General features: G+C 44.3%; 1 protein-coding gene across 1 annotated transcript in view; it reads left to right on the top strand.

The window, feature by feature from the left end:
* Positions 1 to 17,317, top strand: part of trpm3 (transient receptor potential cation channel, subfamily M, member 3) — a 425,666-nt gene that overhangs the window by 63,799 nt on the left and 344,550 nt on the right. Inside the window, exon 2 of the mRNA XM_067983531.1 lies at positions 879 to 884. Coding sequence (XP_067839632.1) covers positions 879 to 884 — 6 coding nt within the window. The remainder of the gene's footprint in view (positions 1 to 878; positions 885 to 17,317) is intronic.

Here is a 17,317-nt window from a genome sequence, read left to right as displayed (position 1 = left end):
TCAGAAAAAGCCTGTAATATGAGAAGCTAAGGGGTGCATCTTATAAAACCACAAGACACAATCTCCACTTTAAATCAAATGCAGTTCACCCTCAACTAAAGGACCAATGAAGTGTAAATTTCTACTATTCGTTTACTTCTGCAAAAAAGGTTAAAATTATATTTAAGTGTCCTAGGCCCAACCATCTTCAGCTGCTTCATCAATGACCTTCCCTCCATCATAAGGTCAGAAGTGGGGATGTTCGCTGATGATTGCACAGTGTTCAGTTCCATTCGCAACCCCTCAAATAATGAAGCAGTCCGTGCCCGCATGCAGCAAGACTTGGACAACATCATCCAGGCTTGGGCTCATAAGTGGCAAGTAACATTCGCACCAGACAAGTGCCAGGCAATGAACATCTCCAACAAGAGAGAGTCTAACCACCTCCCCTTAACATTCAACGGCATTACCATTGCCGAATCCCCCACCATCAACATCCTGGGGGTCACCATTGACCAGAAACTTAACTGGACCAGCCATATAAATACTGTGGCTACAAGAGCAGGTCAGAGGCTGGGTATTCTGCGGCGAGTGACTCACCTCCTGACTCCAAAGCCTTTCCACCATCTACAAGGCACAAGTCAGGAGTGTGATGGAATACTCTCCACTTGCCTGGATGAGTGCAGCTCCAACAACACTCAAGAAGCTCGACACCATCCAGGACAAAGCAGCCCGCTTGATTGGCACCCCATCCACCACCCTAAACATTCACTCCCTTCACCACCGGCGCACTGTGGCTGCAGTGTGCACCATCCACAGGATGCACTGCAGAAATTCGCCAAGGCTTCTTCAACAGCACCTCCCAAACCCGTGACCTCTACCACCTAGAAGAACAAGAGCAGCAGGTACATGGGAACAACATCACCTGCACGTTCCCCTCCAAGTCACACACCATCCCGACTTGGAAATATATCGCCGTTTCTTCATCGTCGCTGGGTCAAAATCCTGGAACTCCCTTCCTAACAGCGCTGTGGGAGAACCTTCACCACACGGACTGCAGCGGTTCAAGAAGGCGGCTCACCACCACCTTCTCAAGGGCAATTAGGAATAGGCAATAAATGCTGGCCTCGCCAGCAACGCCCGAACGAATAAAAAAAACAAACATGTGGCTTTAGGATACTCAAAAGTAGGAATAAAATCAAAGTTTTCCATGTGATGTGTGTGATGCAAGGAAAAAAAATGTTGGTCGGTTGAATTTATAACCTGAGCCCCTCGAACAGGGGACACATTTGTAGATAACGAGCCATAATTACCTCCTCCGACTGGTTCATGTTCAGGGGCTCCAACCTTTCGAAGCTCGAGAACTGGATAAAAGAAAAAATGGATCTGACAAAAGTGCTGCTGCATGTTCAAGTTCTTTTGCGTTACAGCTGCCGTCTGGGGAGAGTGAGGCCGAAAGGTGCATCGCTGCTGCTGTCAACTCTAGAGATACTAGAGGGTTATTTACATTCAGGAGTGTCACAGGGAGAGTGGGAACCACAAAACTGTAGTCAATGGCACCTCATAATGGTAACTGTGTCTTAAATTAAAGTATTTGCATAGAACCTTTTACAACCTCAGGTTGTCCCAAAGTCAATGAAGTACTTTTGAAGTGTTGTCATGTATGAAACAAGGCAGCCAATTTTGCACAGAAAGATCCCACAAACAGCCATGTGATAATGACCAGATATTGGGGCAGAACTTACTCACTTCAGGACGCCATCTCTCTCTGCCAATGAACCCGAAAATCGTGAACTTGCTCCCATTGGTTTGCCAGCTGCGAATTAAAGGGGCATGCACAGATGGGGTTTAATGTCTCATTCGAAAGATGGCACCTCCGACAGTGCAGCACTCCAATAGTGCACTGGGAGTGTCAGCCTAGATTTTGTGCTCAAGTCTCTGGAGTGGGACTTGAACCTATAACCTTCTGATGCAGAGGAGAGAGTGCTACCCACTGAGCCATGACTACTGCCATTTTAGTAGGTATACTAATATGGATATTTAAAGTTCATCCTTGAGTAGAGGGTGAGAACAAAATTCCAATCACCACATTTTTAATTTAATGCTTATTAGTTTCCAAAAACTGCGATGAGTCCAGTAATTAAACAATAAGAATAATAAAGAACAAAATTCAATAATTTCTGATAAATAATTAAACGCCACTACTGTAGGCGATGTGAAGAAGCTCAGTGATATTTCAACTGTACCTACAACAGAAATCTGCTTTCATTGCACAAGGTGCAGTCAGGCAGAACAATTAATGTGACTTCTGACATCCTTTATCTCTAACTATTTTCTTGAAATCAGTTTGCAGATAGTACATCAATGTAACAACCCTGAACTGAGCTTCTGACTTCATATCCTCCCCATCACAAGGACTGCCTACTTCCACCATTCTTATCATCCGCCACCATACCTACCTCAGTCAATCTGCCACTGAAACCCTCATTGTCACCTCCGGGCTCAATTACTCCAATGTTCTCCAGCCCAGCCTCCCACCCTCCACTCTCTGTAATCTTTAGCTCATCTAAAACCCTGCTGCCATATCCTAGCCCACACCAAGTCACGTGTGCCTGTCACTCCCCTCCTCCCAGAGCTACATTGGCTCCCGCTCCCACAATGCCCTACGACTCCCCCCCCCCCCCCGCAACCCGGCACTCTCAGTTCCTATGACTCCAGCCTCTTATACATCCGGCTCCTCCCTCCCCTTCGGCCACCATTGGTAGCCATGATTTCAGCTGCCTAGGCCCTGCTCTCTGTAATTCCCTCCCTAAACAACCTCTGCCTCTCCACCTCCCTCTCCTCCTTTTAAGACCCGCCTTCATCTCATGTCAAAATCCACCTCTTTTGACCAAACTTTTGGTCACCCTTCCCAATATCTCCTTTAGCTTGGCATCCTTTCAGCTACCTCTGCTGCTTTCCCTCCATCTCCCTGCTCACTAGGCCAAACATCCCCAGGTGTTCTCTCTCCTGCCCTAACCCTGAATCTTGTGCTTTCTCCAGTTTCTCTCTTATCTCCCCTTGTGGCGCCTCTGAGCTCATCTTATCCACAACACCCACTTCCTGCACCTTTGATCCCATTCCCACTAAATTGCTGACCACCTGTAGTGTATGCCTTATTTCCAGTGATTTTTGGAACTGGACAAATGGTCAAGCAAAGGAAGTCACCCTCACTCACCATAGTTTCGTTAATCAAAAGCAATTATTTAATATAATTCATACGAGCATTCATGAAGCAAAATCTAACCATACATATGACTTTCCTGTATGACATTCCGTTATACACTTAATAATTTGCAACGTTATTATGTAATGACTTAACAATTCATACACACATCAGACAAATCATTAATACATATACAACCTTAAACCAAGGATTTTGCTCATCGGGCCTGAAGATTGATCAGCTCTTCAGTCCATGAGGTCCTCTTCATCTTGTGTGATGTTTGACTGCAGTGTGCGTTCCTTGTGATGAAGAGGCTGTTCTTCTCTAAAGTCTACCTTTTATATTCGTTTTACCAATAGGACGTAGGATTGGGGAGGGTCATTCTTTTTGTCCAATTGCTTCCTGTCACTATGCTTCAATCATTAACCTGAATGATTGACAGTTTAGGCTTTGCTCATGTGACCGGAGATCCTTTTGATGTAGAGGGGCCTTTTACATTCCATGGTTCGACTATGTGCTCGAACCATGGAATGTAAAAGGCCCCTTTACTCTCTCTGTTTATGGCCTTTCATGTAGAGATAGCCCCTTTCATTTCTACACCCAGACATTCTTAATGGTCCTGACGCCTCAGATTTTGATTGCTTCAATGGTTTCAAATCCATTCCTTATACCATTGACCATATGCTGGGTGCAATACTATTTGATGTTTTACAAATCCCAGTTCTTCAAACAGATTACCAGATAGGAATGAGAGACCCATGCTTTTTTCACACCTATCATTGCTTTCCTGAACCGAAGCCTTTGATGTATGCCCTTGTTACCTTTTCTTACATTACCCCCTGCTGTGTTGAAAAACTTGTGTTTCCAAAAGCCTTTGTGTTTTAAAAGCCTGACAACGCTATAAGCTCAATATTATCCATCTAGCTTATTTATTTAATAATCTAGATAACTATCCACAGTACAATATCTTCGATCCTGAAACATACACTTCACCAATGCCATCAGCGTCAGTGAGGGAAAACCAGGATTTGCGAGAACACAGTTTACCACATTACCGTGTTTGCAGATTTCCAAATGTCTTTATTTAAAAGGGGTTTCGAACCCCACATACCCAACTTCGCTTCCTGACCCCACCCATGCTAACTGACATTGTAAATAGTTCTCTCCCCTCAGGCACTGTTCCCTCCCCTCCATGGTGTGCTAATTTATGCAGCATAATGAGCATAAATTTCAAAGGACATCTGGGAGATGGTATTAAAGAGAAGTTGAAGATTAGCAAATTAGTGACAGTAACACTTGACTGAATTAAGCCAAGGTACATATAGAGCTGTTCCCGTCTTTTTGTTTTCTCCCTGTTTCAAAATAAAACCTCTGGCTTTTTAAGGGAGAAATGTAGCCTGATAGAGAAAAAGTTTAAAAACAACGATGTGGTCAGTTGTCTTCAACATGGCTGCCTGGCATTTAATCAATTGTTCCGTTTGCTTCAGGATTATCTTAGTAAGGCGAAAGTCAAACTACAACTAACCTTTGTGTACTCTGACTGACTCTACAGTGCAGATGAAAAGGAGTTACCTGCCATCTACTTCCTATAATTACTTGTCACACTTATCTTTTGCCTTGGTTAGACCACACTTGGTTCACTGTGCACAGTTCTGGTCTCCGTATTACAAAAAGGATATACAGGCACAGGAGAAAGTACAAAAAAGATTTTACAAGGATGATTCCAGAACTGAGAGGTTGTACCCATCAGGAAAGATTGATCAGGCTGGGGCTCTTTCCTCTAGAAAAGAGAAGGCTGAGGGGTGACCAGATAGAGGTCTTTAAAATTATGAAGGGGTTCGATAGGCTAGCTGAAGAGAAAATGTTTCTACTTGTGGGGGAGACCAAAACTAGGGCCATAAATATAAGATAGTCACTAATAAATCCGATAAGGAATTCAGGGGAAACTTCTTTACCCAGAGAGTGGTTAGAATGTGGAACTCACTACCACAAGGAGTGGTTGAGGCGAATAGCATAGATGCCATTTAAGGGGAAGCGAGATAAACACACGAGGGAGAAAGGAATAGAAGGATATGCTGACGGGATTAGGTGAAGTAGGGAGGGAGGAGGCTCGTTTGGAACATAAACACCGGCATAGACCAGTTGGGCCGAATGGCCTGTTTCTGTGCTGTACAATCAGTGTAATTCTATGTGTCTTCTACAATGAATATTAACACAGCTATGGAACATGCAATCAAATATACCATGTCAAACGCCTTGTAACTACAGAATAAAGAGAAAAACAAAAGTTAAACAAAACGGAATAGTTACCACAACAAATTTACATAACTTAAAAAAGGACAACAATAGCTTGCCTTTCTTTAGCCTTGGGGAGCAGTTGGTAGGCCTCATGCCAAAGATCAATGTGTTGAGTTGAAGGGGGAGATAGAGTTCCTCAAGGAAGCAATCCTCGGCCCAAACATCGTCAGCTGATTCATCAATGACCTTTCCTCCATCATCAGATTAGCTGTATCTTTCTGAATTACTTTAAAGAGACACTTTGGAAAAAAATGCCATGTTTGGGGACGATTACCCCATGTGCACAACAACAACAACAACAACAACAACATGCATTTATACAACACCTTTATCTTGGTAAAACATCCCAAGGTGTTTCACAAGAGCGATTATCAAACAATTTGACACCGTGCCACATAAGGAGATATTAGGGCAGGTGGCCAAAAGCTTGGTCAAAGAGAGAGGTTTTAAGGAGCATCTTAAAGGAGGAGAGTGAGGCAGAGAGGTCCAGGGAGGGAATTCCAGAGCTTAGGGCCTACACAGCTGAAGGCAATGGTGGAGAGAAGGAAATTGGGGACACACGAGGCCAGAACTGGAGGAGAGCAGAGATGTCGGAGGGTTGTAGGGCTGGAGGAGGTTACAGAGATAGGGAGGGGCGAGGCCATGGAGGGATTTGAAAACAATGAGAATTTTAAAATTGAGGTGCTGTTGTTAAGAATCAGTGCAGATAGAGCCGATAGAATGTTGTCTGGAACATGATGGTCCCTCAGTTGCTTTGATTACGGAAAAGTCATGCAAGGAAGGTGCAATCAATCAAGGATGTATAATGTAGAATGTAAAGTTATATGGGTATTTTAGAGGTTTACTTAACTTCCCTTTAGGGACGGGGAGAAGCTTTCCTCAGGAGGGCATGTGACTCAGGTCAGTGATGGATTAGAATGTATTTGGATTGTAGAAGAAATAATTACTTTTTTTTCATTCAGTGCTTTCTTGTGTTATGTTTTTGTTATTGTATATTCGCTGCACAAATCGACAACCTTTTGTTGCACTTAATAATGTTTCTGCAGCGATTTATGCAGCACAGACAAACTCTTTCATTTACAGTATCTGCTGCTGGGCTTTAATTATTGCAAAGAACTCTTCTCAAGTCGAGAGGGAGCAGGCCTATCAAAGTCTTGATGTGCTACAAATATTAGTCAGTTTTAGTGTAATTTCCGCATATCTGGTACAGATGAATATCCCTGGAAATATAAAATTTAGTCAGGTTAGTTTAAAGTTACGAACAATGACGGACAGGAAAAGACCCTCCATCCAGCCTGTCCCACACAATTGTGAGGTGCATCATAATATATACAGTTCCTACCTCATCCCATGTGATCTCCTGGGAGAAGTGATAAACCAGATTAAAAGCCCAGCCCGTCATTTTCTGACAGCCCTAGCTCAGGTGTTGACCTTTGACCGTCTGATATCCAACGATAATGTGACCTGAGGGTTTGTAACACTGGGACTCCCTTGTTCTAGGAACTAGTTAACGGAATCCGGCATGAGCCATGGGTGATGACACCAGTGTGAAATCCAAGGAACCGCAGGGGGAAGAAAGGACCCATTAACACTTCACTGAGACAAGGCTAAATGTATGCGAGCAAATTGGTTTATTTTACAATTGGAAGCTAAATGAAGCAACAGAGTAACATTTATAGCAATTCTCATCGTAGTTCAACTTAATTCAGTATCACTTCTCGTAACCCAAGGATATAATAAATTGCTCCTCATTGTTACTTTTCTGGTCAGTAATTCTACTGATCGTGACCAGCTCTATCTGAATGGGGTCATGCTTGTCTCCCTCAATGGTCCTTCTCTAAGAAACGGCCCTGGTCATTTCTTCACCTGTCCTTTTGTTCCTGAGCTGGACAGGAAGCCGGCAATTTGACTTTTGACATTATACCCAGTTGTCCCTGTCTGGGGCTTGGCCAAAAGGGTTGCTCCTTAAAGTAGGCTATCGTCCCCCTGGATGGGGGTCCTTAGAAACTTCTCCTATAAGTGAGACCATCCTGACCTAACGGGGGTAGATTTTAACGATTGGGTGGCTGACCAGTGAAGCGGCTGGCGGTAGGGTTGCCAACTCTGGTTGGACGTATTCCTGGAAGTTTCGTTACATGACCTCCCGGTCTCCCATTGTCCCGCCTCCACCATTAGTTGCCCGACACGTTCACCCTCACGATGCACCGCCTTCCCACAACTAATTGAGAAGCGAGCAGACTTCATTACCCGATTGGATGATTTTCAACTTCAGTCAAACAGCCCTTTATTCCGTATCTCCAATGTCTTTTTATTATTAATAAGCGAAAGTGTTCAAAGAAAACTATGAAACTATAGAGCAGGGGAATGGGACTAAGTGGATAGCTCTTTCAAAGAGCCGGCACAGGCACAATGGGCGGAATGGCCTCCTTCTGTGCTGTAACTACTATGAAACTACTACTATGACGGGTTTTTTAATGTCCCGGTGATTTTGCTCCAGGATTTGCTCGCAGCATTGCCCTGGAGGTCAATCTTCAATCCCTGGAGACTCCAGGATAATCCCTGCCCAGTAATGGCCATTGTCTGTCATAGGTCCCCCATTTGCATTTTGAATGGGCCTACCGCCTGACATAGGCAGGCACTCCTGCCGCCCAGCAGGAGGCCGGAGGGGAAAGAGTGTGGCAGCTACAGCGATGTAGGGAATGGGGCGGCAGGTCATTCGCCACCATTTTTGGGCTGCTGCTGCTGCTCCATTTCAGCTGGATGGGAATCGACCCCAATGAGTGTGGGTGGTCCACAGGAGGTTCGAGTCTAAAGGACTTGCATGTTCTCTAGCTGAAGTAAGAAGCACCATTCCACAAACTGGATTGTCTGGCTCTAATACACATCTCCTCACACTGAATGTAACCCCTTGAAATCTAAATTTAACTTAATAGCATCTTTTATATAAATTATGCCAAGGTCCTTCCATGGAGAAGTAATCAGAAATCCCAAACAAAAGGCACACACTTAGTTGCTTGTTAATCTACAAACTAGAAAACCTGCCACACTGTGTCTGAGTCAGTAGGTTGTAGGTTCAAGTCCAGGGACTTGAGCACAAAATCTAGGCTGACACTCCAGTGCCAGTACTGAGGGAGTGCTTCACTGTCGGAGGTACCGTCTTTCGGATGAGACGTTAAACTGAGGCCCCATCTGCCCTCTCAGGTGGACGTAAAAGATCCTATGACATTATTCAAAGAAGAGCAAGGAAGTTCTCCCTGGTGTCCTGGCCAATATTTATCCCTCAACCAACATCACTAAAACAGATTATCTGGTCATTATCACATTGCTATTTGTGGGATCTTGCTGTGCTCAAATTGGCTGCCGCGTTTCCTACAGTGACTACACTTCAAAAGTACTTCATTGGCTGTAAAATGCTTTGGGACGTCCTGAGTTTGTGAAAGGCGCTATATAAATTCAAGTTTTTCTTCCAAAAAAAATAACACAGCCCCCAAAAAGCTGACACTCAAGAAACAATAGACAATGAATAAACAGCCATAAATGAAGGCCTGTGACCAAGGCCACTGCTTTCAAGGGACTGAGTAAGTGAAATTCCTCTTTATTACGGTGGATTTCATCTTACATAGAAACATAGAAAATAGGAGCAAGAGTAGGCCATTCGGCCCTTCGGGCCTGCTCCACCATTCAAAATGATCATGGCTGATCGTCTAACTCAGTACCCTGTTTCCCGCTTTTTCCCCATATCCCTTGATCCCTTTAGCATTAAGAAATGTATCTATCTCCTTCTTGAATACATCTAATGACTTGGCCTCCACTGCCTTCTGTGATAGAGAATTCCACAGGTTCACCACCCTCTGAGTGAAGAAATTTCACCTCATTTCGGTTCTAAATGGCATACCCCGTATCCTGAGACTGTGACCCCTGGTTCTGGACTCCCCAGCCATCAGGAACATCTTCCCTGCATCTAGTCTGTCTAGTCCGGTTAGAATTTTATATGTTTCGATGAGATCACCTCTCATTCTTCTAAACTCTAGTGACTATAGGCCTAGTCGACCCAATCTCTCCTCATACGTCAGTCCTGCCATCCCAGGAATCAGTCTGGTAAACCTTTGTTGCACTCCCTCCATGGCAAGGACATCCTTCCTCAGATAAGGAGACCAAAACTGCACACAATACTCCAGATGTGGTCTCACCAAGGCCCTGTATAACTGCAGTAAGACGTCTCTGCTCCTGTACTCAAATCCTCTCGCAATGAAGGCCAACATACCATTCGCCTTCCTAACTGCTTGCTGCACCTGAATGCTCGCTTTCAGCGACTGGTGTACAAGGACACCCAGGTCTCGTTGCACCTCCCCTTTTCCCAATCTATCACCATTCAGATAATAATCTGCCTTTCTGTTTTTACAACCAAAGTGGATAACCTCACATTTATCCACGTTATACTGCATCTGCCATGTTCTTGCCCACTCACCCAACTTGTCTAAATCACATTGGAATCTCTTTGCATCCTCCTCACAGCTCACATTCCACCCCAGCTTTGTGTCGTCTGCAAACTTGGAAATGTTACATTCCGTTCCCTCATCCAAATCATTGATACATATTGTGAATAGCTGGGGTCCAAGCACTGATCCCTGCGGTACCCCACTAGTCACTGCCTGCCACCCGGAAAAAGACCCGTTTATTCCTACTCTCTGTTTCCTGTCTGTCAACCAATTCTCAATCCATGCCGGTATATTCCCCCCAATCCCATGTATTACCTCCTCAAAAAAACTCCAGTAGATTTGTTAAGCATGATTTCCCTTTTGTAAACCCATGTTAACTTTGTAAAATCCTGTTAATGCCTTCCAAGTGTTCTGTTATCGCATCTTTTATAATAGACTCTAGCGTTTTCCCCACTACTGATGTTAGGCTAACTGGTCTGTAATTCCCTGTTTTTTCTCTCCCTCCTATGCTACTGGAATAGAATGGGCCGAGTTATCTGCAGTCTTGCATTTTAAGAGTTGTGTACACAGTTGAGCGTTTTTTTTGGGAGTAGTTATTAAATTGTGTCATTTATCTTATCCCAGACCTGTTAGTGTTTGAGTCTCTACATTTTAAAGCCTTTTGTTATTTGTCTCTGGCTCCTTGGCCCAGGCTAAACTGGCACTTTAATCTAGCTCTGTCTCCTTAGCACAAGCTAAACAGACCCATGCCTCTGTCTCTGGGTCCTTAGGGTAAATTAAACTGGCCCACGCACCTATTCTGTTGGCTCCTCACTTTAGGAATTTGGCCAGCTTCCCTGCTGCAAACAAAAGATTATTTGTGTTGCTGACCCAGATAGCTGATGGGAGATGCACAAGCTAGCTTCATCCGTTTGCCAGACAGTAAGTCAACGATCGAATGAAATTGATAGCAGCCTCATTTGCCCTTCAACTTGGAATGCTTCAGCCTTATAAATAAAACGATCCCAGAAATGAAGAAAAGGTTCGCTAAGTTCAGTGATGCAACATTCCCCTACACTATGTTTATTTTACAGATAAACCATTCAAGGTGTCAGCTGTGGCTCAGTGGGCAGCACTCTTGTTTCTGAGGTAGAAGGTCGTGGGTTCAAGCCCCACTCCAGAGACTTGAGTACAAAATCTACACTGACTCTCCCAGTGCAGTACTGAGGTAATTCTCCTCCGTGTCCTGGGCCAATATTTATCCCTCAACCAACATCACTAAAACCGATTATTTGGTCATTTACCACATTACTGTTTATGGGAGCTTGTTGTGCGTAAATTGGCTGCTGCATTTCCTACATTACAAGAGTGACTACGCTTGAAAAGTAATTAATTGTCTGTAAAATGATCACGCTATATAAGTCCAAGTCTTTCTTTCAATATTAAACCTAGACAATCCATGAGAGTGGTGGGAGCACAATTTAGAGTAAGTGACAGGCCACTCCCGTAGCTTCTGCTGCTGACCTTCACCCAAATTTGCGGGGGAGGGATGGGCCACAAGTAGCAAGTCTTTGATCGTTTTGAAGGCGTATTTGTGGTACCCCCATTGCCAGAGAGGTTGGAAATGCTGGCCTGGATGGTTTGGCGGGGGGGGTAGCCAGTTTCCCCCGCAGGAAGTGCCCCTAAGGAGCCACAACTGCGCTCTTAACCTCCCGCCCCGCATTTCCCTGCGCCCACTGCAGATCTTTATGTAAATAAGAGAGCCTCGGAAGATTCCGGGAGGTCCACTCTCTGCGACCATAATGCAGAATGGCTGTGCACCACCAGTGAAAAATTAGCCGTCTAACCCCAGCATACAACATCTGTCCATGATGGCATCCTACCACCCACAATACACTGGAAAAGGAAGGGACAGAACTCGGTGATGGTGTGAAATATTCTGGCAGCACATTGAATGTCTCCTCGTTGCCATACCTGCAAATGATTGTGTTGACAAAATGAACATTAACATTTTTAAATGGGGTTAAGTTTTCATTTAAAAGCAAGCATTATCACAGACTCAAAAGTTAATCTAGTACCGTACTTACAGTCTCTGTAGTCACTCAAAGCTGTTAAGGGGTCTACAGACAGAACAAGTCAATTATATCTCATCAAGATAAGATGGCCCTAACTGCTAACGAGGGAACAATTTATTCAGTGTACTGTTTCAATTCAGTCCTTGTTGAATGACTATTATTTTTAATTAAATTATCAATCTCACAGTTTCCGCAGGGTTCAGTACTAGGCCCTTTGCTTTTTGTGGTATATATCAATGATTTGGACTTAAATGTAGGGGGCATGATTAAGAAGTTTGCAGATGATACAAAAATTTGCCGTACGGTTGATAGTGAGGAGGAAAGCTGTAGACTGCAGGAAGATATCAATGGACTGGTCAGGTGGGCAGAAAAGTGGCAAATGGAATTCAATCTGGAGAAGTGTAAGGTAATGAATTTGGGGAGGGCAAACAAGGCAAGGGAGTATACAATAAATGGGAGGATACTAAGAGGTGTAGAGTAACAGAGAGATCTTGGAGTGCATGTCCACAGATACCTGAAGGTAGCAGGACAGGTAGATAAGGTGGTTAAGAAGGCATATGGGATACTTTCCTTTATTAGTTGAGGCATAGACTATAAGAGCAGGGAGGTTATGCTAGAACTGTATAAAACACTAGTTAGGCCACAGCTAGAGTACTACATATAGTTCTGGTCACCACTTAACAGGAAAGATGTGATTGCACTCGAGAGGGTACAGAGGAGATTTACGAGGATGTTGCCAGGACTGGAGAATTTTAGCTATGAGGAAAGATTGGATAGGCTGGGGTTGTTTTCTTTGGAACAGAGGAGGCTGAGGGGAGATTTAATTGAGGTGTATAAAATTATGAGCTGCCTAGATAGAGTGGATGGGAAGGACCTATTTCCCTGAGCAGAGGGGTCAGTGATCAGGGGGCATAGATTTAAAGTAATTGGCAGAAGGATTAGATGGGAATTGAGGAGAAATGTTTTCACCCAGAGGGTGGTGGGGGTCTGGAACTCACTGCCTGAAAGGGTGGTAGAGGCAGAAACCCTCATCGCATTTAAAAAGTACTTGGATATGCACTTGAAGTGCCGTAACCTACAAGGCTATGGACCAAGAGCTGGAAAGTGGGATTAGGCGATAGCTCTGTTTCAGCCGGCACAGACACCATGGGCCAAATGGCCTCCTTCTGTGCCGTAAATTTCTATGATTCTATGATTCAATATATTATTAAAATGGTGAATCCAGATGAGGCAAAACCAGTGACTACAAATAAAACTTGGAGGGGAATTTAAAAAACAGCAGGAAGATTTCTTTTCATATAATATGATGTTTGGATAAGGATTAATAACACAAACACCGCTCAAGAATTGTGTAACAAAAATCAGTCAAGTAAACACGGCAGTAATGAAATATAGATACAACACTGGCATCTACCCGACAATTTTGAAAATTGCCCAGGTATGTCCTGTCCACAAAAAGCAGGACAAATCCAATCCGGCCAATTACCGCCCCATCAGTCTACTCTCAATCATCAGCAAAGTGATGGAAGGTGTCGTCGACAGTGCTATCAAGCAGCACTTACTCACCAATAACCTGCTCACCGATGCTCAGTTTGGGTTCCGCCAGGACCACTCGGCTCCAGACCTCATTACAGCTTTGGTCCAAACATGGACATGAGTTGAATTCCAAAGGTGAAGTGAAAGTGACTGCCCTTGACATCAAGGTAGCATTTAACTAAATGCAGCACCAAGGAGCCCTCGTAAAACTAAAGTCAATGGGGAGGGGATCAGGGGGAAAACTCTCCAGTGGCTGGAGTCATACTTGGCAAAAAGGAAGATGGTAGTAGTGGTTGGAGATCAATCATCTCAGCCCCAGGACATTGCTGCAGGAATTCCTCAGGGCAGTGTCCTAGGCCCAACCATCTTCAGCTACTTCATCAATGACCTTCCCTCCAACATAAGGTCAGAAATGGGGATGTTCGCTGATGATTGCACAGTGTTCAGCTCCATTCGCAATTCTTCAGATAATAAAGCAGTCCATGTCCGCATGCAGCAAGACCTGGACAGCATCCAGGTTTGGGTTGATAAGTGGCAAATAACATTCGTGCCACACAAGTGCCAGACAATGACCATTCCCAACAAGAGAGAGTCTAACCACCTCCCTTTGACAGTCAACGGCATTATCATCGCCGAATCCCCCACCATCAATATCTTGGGGGACACTATTGACCAGAAACTCAACTGGACCAGCCACATAAATGCAGTGACTTCTAGAGCAGGTCAGAGGCTGGGTATTCTGTGGCGAGTGACTTACCTCCTGACTCCCCAAAGCCTCTCCACCATCTATGAGGCACAAGTCAGGAGTGTGATGGAATACTCTCCACTTGCCAACATTCAGTAAGCTCGATACCACCCAGGTAAAAGCATTCCGCTTGATCGGCAGCCCATCCACCACCACATATCTAGAGAAAGGGAAAATAGTTAGAAGTAATCAGGACAGATTTCAAAAGGGACAATTGAGCTTGACAAACCTCATAGAATTCTTTGAGGAGATAACAGACATGGTAGATGGGAGAAATGTAGAGGATTTAGTGTACATGGATTTTAGAAAGCCTTTGACGAGGTACCCCACAGGAAATTATTAGAGAAGACTAAAGGGTATAGAATTGGTTGGAAGATAGCAAAACTGGATTACAATTGGTTAGAAGAGAGAAAAGAGAGAGTAGAAGTTAAGGGCAGTTTGTCAGAGTGGGTAGTGATGTCCCATGGGATTCAGTTCTGGGGCCACTTCTGTTCACTGTGTATATCAATAAGTTGGATATAAGCATAGAGAGGGTGTTGCCATAAATAGCAGATGATACCAAAATCGGAGGTGTGGTTAATGCTTTAGAAGACCAAAGGCAACTGCAAAAGGATCTTGATAAGATGGGAGAATGGGCTAAAAAATGACAGATGGAATTCGGTATCAGTAAGTGCGAGGTGTTATATTTTAGTTAAAAAAATAGCTGCAGTAATTATACTCTGAATGGAAATAGGTTGTGGACGAGCAGAGGGATTTGCGGGTATAGCTTCGCAGGTCAGTAAAGGTAGCATCTCAGGTTGTTAAGCCTGTTATTTTTTCGAAAAAGGATTCAGGTTCCATTTGTTGACAGCAAACAGTAAAAGTGGCCATTTTTTTGATCAAATCACACTGTCCATTGTGGCCACTAACTCGGTGAATTTATTGACAAACTTGTTGGTAGCACATTTTGTTGCTATCCAGTGGCTTTGTACGTTCAGAATCACTTGAGGTATTTACCTGAAGACAACAGGTGCTGATGAGTAGGCTGGGGGAATGTCAAAGTACTATTGAACATCTCAAAACTTGGACGGAACGTAGAGTGCCCTGGGCACCACACTTTAGGAAGGATGTCAAGGCCTTGGAGAGGGTGCAGAAGAGATTTACCCAAATGGTACCAGGGATGAGGGACTTCAGTTATGTGGAGAGACTGGAGACTGGTTGTTCTCCTTACAGCAGAGAAGATTAAGAGGAGATTTGATAGAGGCGTTCAAAATCATGAATGGTTTTGATAGAGTAAATAAGGAGAAACTGTTTCCAGTGGCAGAAGGGTCGGTAACCAGAGGACACAGATTTAAGGAGATTGGCAAAAGAACCAGAGGCAACATGAGGAAACATTTTTTTTACACAGCGAGTTGTTGTGATCTGGAATGCACTGCCTACAAGGGAGGTGGAAACAGATTCAATAATAACTTTCAAAAGGGAATTGGATAAATGCTTGAAAGGAAAAAATTTACAGGGCTGTGGGGAAAGAACAGAGGAGTAGGACTAATTGGATATCTTTTTCAAAGCTGGCACAGGCATGATGGGCCGAGTAGCCTCCTTCTGTGCTGTACCATACTATGATACTATCTTAAATCATTCATACATGGACAGTTAAGTATTGTTGCCACATGATGTACTTTGACAGAATCTTGAGATTAGATGCTGGCTATGTTCTAGGTATAATGGATTCACTGACCGCTAAATTCTCTCTTTATTACTGTCATAAAACAAAATGTCCATGAATGAATGACTTGAGGAACAATGTGCAGACATCAGTAATTGCCCCCTATTATCTTTCTGATAACTTCTTTGAAGAATGTTGTGTGGGTATCTGTTTTAATTCAGCTCGGTTTCCATTTATGACGTTCTAACAGGTGCACGTACAATGAAAAGAGTGTGTGAGAACTGAAGTGGTTAGGAACACTTTATTACAGTCCGAACGTGTCCCTCAATCACCGGTTTGTCTAAACAGTGGTTTGATTTCTTAGAAGAGCATTTTCAAAAGAAAGAGAGACTTGTATTTATATAGCACCTTCACAACCTCATGACGTCCCAAAGTGCTTTACAGCCAATGAAGTACTTTAGAAGTGTAGTCACTGTTGTAATGTAGGGATGAAAGACTAATCTTCCGGACAGTGCTGCAACAGACCCGGGAGAACAATCACAGGAATTTGAATCTTTCCATTTGCAGCCACGTTAAATCCCCTCACGTGCCAAAACGAACATTAAGCCCACTCTCCTGTGCTCTGTATCTGTGTTTGTCCCTAGCCCACACTCTCCGATAGGGTCAGGTTACTGTACTCTCTCCCCGTGCTCTGTATCTGTGTCTGTCCCTAGCCCACACTCTAAGATAGGGTCAGGTTACTGTACTCTCTCCCCGTGCTCTGTATCTGTGTCTGTCCCTAGCCCACACTCTACGATAGGGTCAGGTTACTGTACTCCCTCGCCGTGCTCTCTATCTGTGTCTGTCCATAGCCCACATTCTAAGATAGGGTCAGGTTACTGTACTCTCTCCCCGTGCTCTGTATCTGTGTCTGTCCCTAGCCCACACTCTACGATAGGGTCAGGTTACTGTACTCTCTCCACGTGCTCTGTATCTGTGTCTGTCCCTAGCCCACACTCTACGATAGGGTCAGGTTACTGTACTCTCTCCCCGTGCTCTCTATCTGTGTCTGTCCCTAGCCCACACTCTACGATAGGGTCAGGTTACTGTACTCTCTCCCCATGCTCTGTATCTGTGTCTGTCCCTAGCCCACACTCTACGATAGGGTCAGGTTACTGTACTCTCTCCCCGTGCTCTGTATCTGTGTCTGTCCCTAGCCCACACTCTACGATAGGGTCAGGTTACTGTACTCTCTCCCCGTGCTCTGTATCTGTGTCTGTCCCTAGCCCACACTCTCCGATAGGGTCAGGTTACTGTACTCTCTCCCCGTGCTCTGTATCTGTGTCTGTCCCTAGCCCACACTCTCCGATAGGGTCAGGTTACTGTACTCTCTCCCCGTGCTCTGTATCTGTGTCTGTCCCTAGCCCACACTCTACG

The sequence above is a fragment of the Heptranchias perlo genome, chromosome 4, assembly GCF_035084215.1.
Source record: "Heptranchias perlo isolate sHepPer1 chromosome 4, sHepPer1.hap1, whole genome shotgun sequence".
NCBI classification, from domain to species: domain Eukaryota; kingdom Metazoa; phylum Chordata; class Chondrichthyes; order Hexanchiformes; family Hexanchidae; genus Heptranchias; species Heptranchias perlo.
The sequence above is the reverse complement of the archived record's forward strand: the minus strand, read 5'-3'. Positions and strand labels throughout refer to the sequence as shown.